The sequence below is a fragment of the Vombatus ursinus genome, unplaced genomic scaffold (assembly GCF_900497805.2).
Source record: "Vombatus ursinus unplaced genomic scaffold, bare-nosed wombat genome assembly UNPS02011353.1, whole genome shotgun sequence".
Lineage (NCBI taxonomy): Eukaryota > Metazoa > Chordata > Mammalia > Diprotodontia > Vombatidae > Vombatus > Vombatus ursinus.
Genome location: NW_020951131.1, coordinates 2,069,022 through 2,077,309, shown reverse-complemented (window position 1 = coordinate 2,077,309; position 8,288 = coordinate 2,069,022). Strand labels below are relative to the sequence as shown.

Here is an 8,288-nt window from a genome sequence, read left to right as displayed (position 1 = left end):
CTGCCCCGCCCCCTGCCTGCCCCGCCCCCTGCCTGCCCCGCCCCCTGGCGTTGCCAAGGCGACGAGCCACGCTGCCGGCTGCTGGGGGCGGGTGGGAGGGCGGCAGGGAAGCCGGGACTGGCGTGAGACTACAGGGCCGAGGCGGGGGGCAGAGGGCTCGGGCCCGGTCCCCCGAGCAGCCGGACATGGATTCTCAAAGTAAGGAGGGAGGCCCCGGAGGGCCGGGGGAGGGGATAGCTGAGATAAGCTGGAGGGCGCCCTGACGGGGGCCAGTGGACCACAACTCACCGCGCCAGGGTGTGGCCCCTCCTGGGGCCGTTAGGAGCGGCCATCCAGGTCCGGGATGGCCGAGGCGGCGGAGGCCCGCTGGACGTCGGGGTGCAGGCGGGGGGCGGGCCAAGGTGAGGCCAAGCTCCTCGTGCTACTGATGGGGAAACTGAGGCCTAAAGCGGACGTGACTTGACCCGGGTCCCCAGGGAGGAGGTGGCAGAGCCGGGCGCCCTCCGGGAGGCGGAGGCTGGGGAACTGGGAAGGGCACGGAGACCTGAGGGAGCTCCGGGCCCAGTGTCCCTCCCCCCCACCCCCGCGGAGCCCTCACAGGGGTCAGCACCTGGGCAGGTGCGCAGCCGCCGAGGGCAGAGCCCAGGGACGCTGTGAGAGACCCCCAGCCCCGGGGCCTGGGGTCCCGCCCCCCCAACAGAAAACTGCCACCTTGCTCTTTGGGGCCCGGGCCCCAATCCGATGTGGCCCTTCCTGGCCCCTGTCACAGTGTCTGCACCTGGGGAGGGCAGGTGTCTCTCCACGTCTTCCTCCCCAGCCCTGTGATGCTGCCAGGGACTACCTTTGTGGCTTGGTGATACCCACCATCGTGGCCCCACAAATGTCAGCAAAGCCGACCAAGTTACCTTGGGACTAGGGGGGGATCAGGGCCCCCACGTGCTACCCTCCCGAGCCTTCCTCTCCTGACCCCCCACCCCCACCCCGAGGCAAGGGACCACATCCTCCCGAGCATCTCAGCTCCCCTTGGAGAACAGGTGTTCTGAAATGGACTCTTGGTGCCGTGGGGAAGCCACAGACTGACAAGTCCCATTCAAGGTGGGACCTGGGATGGCCAATGAAAGTGAACCCCAAGAAGGGGAGACACGCGTGGGATTCAGCCTCTATCCAATGCTAAGTAAGGAACCCTGGTGTTGGAGGGCAGGCACAGGCAGAGACTTCCTAGCTGTAGGACCCTGGACAAGTTACTTAGCCCTTGTTTGCCTCAGTTTCCTCAACTGTAAAATGGGGATAATAACAGCGCCTACCTCCCAGGGTTGTTGTGAAGATCAGATGAGACCCTATTTGTAAGGCTCTTAGCCCAATGCCTGGCGCATGATAAGTACTAAGTTTTAGCTATCATTAGTACTTATTATTAAATGTGACAATAATTGTAAAGCACTTCGTGTAGTGCCTGGCACACAGTAGATGCTGTATAAATGTTCCCTATCACCATTGTTATTATCATTGTTAAACACTTTGCATCCTGAAGAGAAAACACTCAAGTCTTGGAATGGCTTCTTTGTTGAAATTTCTCAAAACATGTTTCTTTTTTTTTTCTTCTGTGTTTTTGGTTCATTACTTTTTAAAAGGGCTCTCAAGCCTACAGATTCTATGCAATTAAACAGGCAATGAGGCTCAGCCTCCATTAATTTCCAGACTGCTAACTAGGAGGTTGCCTGATGGTGGGGGGAAAGCCACACTTTGGGGGTGTGATTGGCCAGAAAACATTTGATTGATTGGCAGAGGTGTGGTAGGAAGGGGAAAACAGACAGAAACTCTCTGGGAGGACTGACAGTATTTTCCCTGTGTTTTTTTGCCATATTGTTTTTGCCACTAGTTCTAACAGATATTCACCACCTTGCCTGCTCGCGGCCTTAGTGTACTTTCTGTGAGTCTTTGCAAAGCAGTACTCTCCTGCAGCTTTTTTTCTTAAGATGGAAACTATACGCTCAGAGGCCTTTCAACCCATATTTCAGAGCACTGTTTGTCTCCCCAAGACATTTCCTCTTGTAGACTTTGGGCAGTGCAAGTCCTCAGAGCTCAATGGGTCTGTACACAGAAGATGGCATTTTATCCAGATTATTTGTTTTCCAGCAGAACTAGGCTTTAATGAAGTTCTCTAAGCTGTGAATCAGGGTTTCCTGTTTTGAGACGGCTTGTATGTAAATTTATGTTTTTTATATGATAGAATGCTCTCTTCCTAGGGAGCAAGAAATGTTTCTTTTTTGTCTTTATTTCCCTACTATGCCTAGCACAGTGCTGGACACTGCTGTATGTAGTAGGTGCTTAATAAGTGCTTGTTGATTGAGTGATAATATTTGCTTCTTTAAGAGTCTTAGGGGAATATCTTCTGTTGAATCTCTCCAGTTCAGAACATAATAGACATCTTAGAATCTGAGATTTTCTTTCTTTCTTTCTTTCTTTCTTTCTTTCTTTCTTTCTTTCTTTCTTTCTTTCTTTCTTTCGGCAATTGGGGTTAAGTGATTTGCCCAGGGTCACACAGCTAGTAAGTGTAAAGTGTTTGGTCTGAGGCCGGATTTGAACTCAGGTCCTCCTGACTTCAGGACTGGTGGTCTATCCACTGTGCTATCTAGCTGCCCCGGAATCTGAGATTTTCAAAGGCACTTTGGAGCCAGCCTGTCTAAACCCCTTCCCATCCCAGACCGGTGATCAGCAATAATAAAAGCTTTGTCTGAAATCAAACAAAGATAAGTTCGTCCAACGGCCTTAAGAGACTGAAAGGGTTAAAAGAAAGTAACGGGATGTTAGGATGTTCACCTGGGGTTTTTTAAAGAGTTTCTTGCCATGGGTCTCCTCATACACTTTCTTCCCATGGAACACAATCTTAAATATTCACTGTATTATGTTGAATGTGATTATACTTATTTCCTGCTCAAAGTTATATTATCTCATATGTTACTTGTAGGAATCCAAAAGAGTCTTTTTTTTTTTTTTTTAAAGATATGTGATCCTTGCTCCAGATTTCTACCTAGGTGCGTTGTTCAGATCAGTTTTGGGTGACTCAGATAAAAAGACAGATGGCTTTGTGGAATGAGAGACCAACTTCACCTTGGAGATATACTTATTATTTATGGTAATTCAAAACCATTGAAAAGGGCAATATTCACATTCAATGAAAATTCTGCTTCTGAGAAGTTTCCAAAAGAAAAAAAAAACCAAAACCAAAGCTTTTCCTCCTGAATAAATGTGTAGGGAGTGCTCAGCCTGGGAGTTCTGTGCTTTTAAAAAAATTTCTATTTAATGGTTCCAAAGCCTAGCATTTGTATTGGACACCAGGTTGTGGAGAGGTATCAGAATGACGTTTTACATGCATCGCTGAGTAGAGAACAGTAAACTGATGACAAGTAGGAATGCTACTTAATTACTCTTAAAGAGTAAATATATATCTAAGTGTACCACCATGAAGATTGGAAATCACCCCCAAGTCAGTCTTATCTATTACATTTCCACACATTTAGTTTTCTATTACTTTTAGGCATGACCTTTATTAACAGGGAATCATTAAAATCAAATAAACATAAACTGCTCAAATCCCACAGCCAGACGCTGCTCTGGCAATACCCGGATGATGATAGGGGTCTACTACCATTTGCAGAATAATAAAAAGTCAATGATCCGAGAAATGGTTCCATAGGGAAAGGCCAAATTAAATGAGTTCAAAATCTTGAGCCATGGAATGAAGCCCCTGTGCTGGCATTTACATCTTTAATTATTTTTTTCTTAAGCCAGCTTTGCTGACTGCAAGCTAAGCCATTGGTGAGGATACCACAGAGCCATCTTCTACTAATGATTTACAGTTGTTCTTAAGAGAAGACAGCAGATCCCTAGGAGATTGTCACCCATCATTTCAGCCCCACGTGCTTGGGGTTTTCGCAAGGAGCGCTTTGTTGCTAGAAATCTCCGTTCAAAGGACTAAAAATGGAGACATCAAATGGAGGTACAAATTCTTCTGATGGTTAGAGATTCAGTTCGTGCACTTTTCAGGAGCGGTGTGGTTAGTCTCCGTGTCCTTCTTCTAGCTGGATGCAAGCTTTGATTTCCTTGTGGGAGATGAGCACTGGGGTCTTAAAAAACAAGTATTCCACAGCAAAGGGAACTATGTTCCCTCCTCACGGATGAAGTGCTGTTTGTACAGTTGCTATGAATGGTGGTGATGTTGAAGGGTGGTTTGTAGGGGTGAGGTAGAAGGTGGCAGCTCATGGTTTATTCTTTCTCTTTTATTTGTCCCAAGCCATGGTGCTTGTGAGTCATCTAGTCCTGATTCATCCAGCAACCCTACAGAAAGCATCTCTGCTATGCAGAAGGCTGAGCTAAGTGATGGGGAGATGGAAGGTGATTAAAACATAAGCCCTACACACTAGCTGGAGCCTATCCAGAAGAGGACATACCACCATCAACCAATAAGCTTTTTATTAAACCCTGATCATGTGTCAGGCACTGTGTGAGGCCATGAGAATCTCCATTGAAAGATGAGAGAATGATTGGAGATGAGAAGACTTAGGGGAGAGGGACCCCATCAATGTTTTTGAGTGCTTGAAGAGCTGACATGTGAAAGAGGGATTGGACTTTGTCTAAGTGATTTATCCTCTTCTAATCTGATCTCAGGTGGGCCTTCTGACTCCTTCACTCCTCCCAAACTGATTTTTTGTCCCACAGATCACCGAGGCTCTTGCAGATGTCCCCTTCTCTCCTCAAGCCAAGCCTCTAACAGCACTGTCTCCTCTGACCCTCTCAACTGAGGACCTCATACTTGTACTTTATCATGTACTGCAGACATGCCTCATTCTCCCCCAACCTTAAAAAATCCCCACTAGATCTCACCACCCTCACTGGCTGGCACCCTATAGCTCTCTTTCCTTTCTCAGTCAAACTTCTTAAAAAAGCCATCTACACCCAGTGCTTTCACTTTCTCTCCTCTTTTTCTCTTCTAAGTCCACTATGAGGCTCAGCCCTCCTTAGTCATCCTGGGCTGCTCTCTCCAAAGCTGTCAGTGATCTTCACTGCCACGTCGAATGACCTCTCTGTAGCGGTCAACACCATTAACCACCATTTCCTTCTGGATTCTTTCTCCCCTCTTGGTTTTCTGGACTCTGCTCTCTGCTGATTCTTCTCGGTCTGCTTTGCCAGATCTGTATCCTTGTCATGTTTTCTAACTGTGGGTGCCCCTCAGTCATCCATTCTGGGCTTTCTCTGTTCTGTCTCTGCTCTCTCATATTTGGTGATCTCATTGGATTCTCCGTGCAATTGATTCTTAGATCTGTCTATGCAGACCTAGTCTCTCTCCTGAGCCCTAGTCCCATGTCACCAACTGCATGCAGTGCATTTTAAACTGAACATCCAATAGGCATTTCAAAGTGATCATATCCCAAGCAGAGGTGATCATCTCCCCCACCCCAACCCGCCAGGCTCTCCCCTCATCCATGCTTCTCAACTACTGCTGAGGGTACCGCCATCTTTTCAGCCTCCCAGGTTGGGAATACTGGACCCCACATATTCAGTCACTTGCTGGGTCAGGAAGACCCAGACTCACGTCCTGCCTCTGAGAAATACTAGCAGTTTGACCATTTACCCTTTCACTGCCATAGGTAACTAAGACTCCAAGGTACAGGTTAGCTGCTAGTCTGTGTCAGTGGGATGAGTTCACATCACACATGGAGAATTCCTTACAATGATGAAGTCACAGGTGGAGACCAGAAAAAAGCTACTGAGTCTCAGTTATGGGGCTTCGCGCCCCTCTAATGGAGAATTGAAGTGAGCAGGTGAGCAGGTGACATTCAAGCAGGAGTCATGACAGTTGAGTCACCTCTGTAGTGTAGAGCACTTTGCAAAAAGCAGATCCAATTCACTGTCCTCTAAAGGAAAAGCTTTTAAAGAATTGTGGCACATTTAGGGATGTTAGCTAAAGTGAACTGCAGGTGGCGGGAAGCATCATATGTCCAGGACAAAGTAAGGTTAGTGGTGACTGGGAGGCATCTTGCTTCAAAATTTGGGGGCTTAGAGGGTTAATTTAGTTTAGGATGGCTTGAAATATGTACCCATGCACGGTTGTATCAGGTTAACCTGAAGTGAGTGACCAAGAAACCACTTGCATTTTACAAGGAAAGCTACAGCTTATGACTTAGCTCCGTGTCGAAGCCAATGATGAGTCAGACCTCTCACCTCGGCCATTTAAAACGTGCCCGAGATCCCCAAGATGATGTTATTGGGATGGACACCTCTGGTGTTACCTCAATAGTCCCATCAGAGGAGATGTCGGAAACCGGGCTCTCGGTCTCTGACCAGATGCGACCAGGGTCCGAATTAACCCTTTGGCTTTGCTTCAGGCACAGTCTGAGAATGGCTTCCTTCTGTAATGCACTTTGCCATGTCAGGCCTTTTGTATTTGGAGCGTTTCACTTCCCAGAATGCTGTGCCTCTTCAGCATCATGTTGGAAGGAATAAGAAACCGCCTTCCTTCTAGGCTACAATTTGCTAAGTGCTGTCATTACAGTACTGCCCAGAGGGCGATTCTGCTGTCAATCATGCCAGAGACTGTTTCATTCTTTACAGAATCACCAAACCTCTGGGATGAAAGGGAATGCAGAGGCCCTTTAATGGTACCGAAAAAGAATTCTGACTGCATCATACCCAACAAGCAAAACTCCGCTCTTTGTGTGAAGACCTCCATTATTGAGGGAGCAGCTAGGCACCGCAGTGGTTAGAACTCCAGGCCTGGAGTCAGGAAGACCTGAGTTCAAATCTGGCCTCAGTTACTTACTAGCTCAGTGATCCTGGGCGAGTCACTTAACCCTGTCCACCTCAGGACCCTCCTCTTGTAACATGAGCTGGAGAAGGAAACGGCAAGCTGCTCCAGTATGTTGGTCAAGAAAACTCCAAATGGGGTCATGAAGAATTGGACACAACTGAAAAACGACTGAACAAAGACAACAACCGCTCACTACCTCTTGAGACAGTCCATTTTATGCTGGAGAGCTGTGATTATTGGGAATTTTTTTTCCTTGCCTCAGGCCTCAGTTTTCCTCCACACTCGCTGTCCATCACAAGGAGAACCATCTAATCTCTCTCTTTTAGTGATAGTCCTTCAAATACCTGAAGACAGCAGTTCAGCACTGTTACTCAATGCCTCTTCTGTGCAAGGTCCCAGCGATAGCAAGATCAAATGTAAATAGTCTATACCCTTCGCAGTCTTAGGTTTTATTGGGGGGGGGGATACAGCATGTGCAAAGATAAGGAGACCAAGAAGAAGTGATCAGACCAGTAAGAGAAGAATCAGCAGAGGGCAGGGTCTGGAAAAACAAGAGGGGAGAGAGAATCCAGAAGGAGGTGGTGGTTAATGGTGTTGACCACTACAGAGAGGTCAAGAAGGATGCATTTGACTTGGCAGTGAAGATCACTGATAGCTTTGGAGAGAGCCTCATAGAGGACCTAGAAGAGAAGGAGAGGAGAGAAAGTGAAAGCACTGGGTGAAGATGGCTTTTTCAAGGAGTTTGACTGAGAAAGGAAAGAGAGCTATAGGATGCCAGCCAGTGAGGGTGGTGGGATCTAGTGAGGATTTTTTAAGGTTGGGGGAGAATGAGGCATGTCTGCAGTACATGATAAAGTTCAAGTATGAAGTTTTCAGCTGGGAGGGTCAGAGGAGACAGTGCTGTTGGAGGCTTGGCTTGAGGAGAGAAGAGGACATCCGCAAGAGCCTCGGTGATCTGTGGGACAAAAAATCTGTTTGGGAGGAATGAAGGAGATCAGATTAAAAGAGGATAAATCACTTAGACAAAGTCCAATCCCTCTTTCACATGTCAGCTCTTCAATCACTCAAAAACAGTGATGGGGTCCCTCTCCCCCAAGTCTTCTCATCTCCAATCATCCTCTCATCTTTCAATGGAGATTCTAATGGCCCCACACAGTGCCTGACACATGGTCAGGGTTTAATAGAAAGCTTACCCATCGATTCTTCTCGAGGGTAAATATCCCTAGTTCCCTCAACAGAATCTCATATATATGATCTTAAGGTCCATCACCATCTCATTTAATAATAGGAAAAGCTAACTGTGTGCCTGGCACTGTGCTAAGCACTTCACAAACACCAGCTCTTTATCCTCACAACAATCTTGCCAGGTGGGTGCTATTATCATCCTCATTTTGCAGATGAGGAAACTGAGGCAGCAACAGTGAAGTGACCTGTCCAAGGTCACACAGCTAGTAAGTGTCTGAGGCTGATTTTGAGTTCAAGT

At 47.3% G+C, this 8,288-nt stretch overlaps 1 protein-coding gene across 1 annotated transcript in view; it reads left to right on the top strand.

Annotated features, from left to right (window-relative positions):
- Positions 1-142: 142 nt before the first annotated feature.
- Positions 143-8,288, top strand: part of FANK1 (fibronectin type III and ankyrin repeat domains 1) — an 80,243-nt gene continuing 72,097 nt past the window's right edge. The window contains exon 1 of the mRNA XM_027855906.1: positions 143-198. Within this exon, the coding sequence (XP_027711707.1) occupies positions 186-198 (13 nt within the window). The 5' untranslated portion in view covers positions 143-185. The remainder of the gene's footprint in view (positions 199-8,288) is intronic.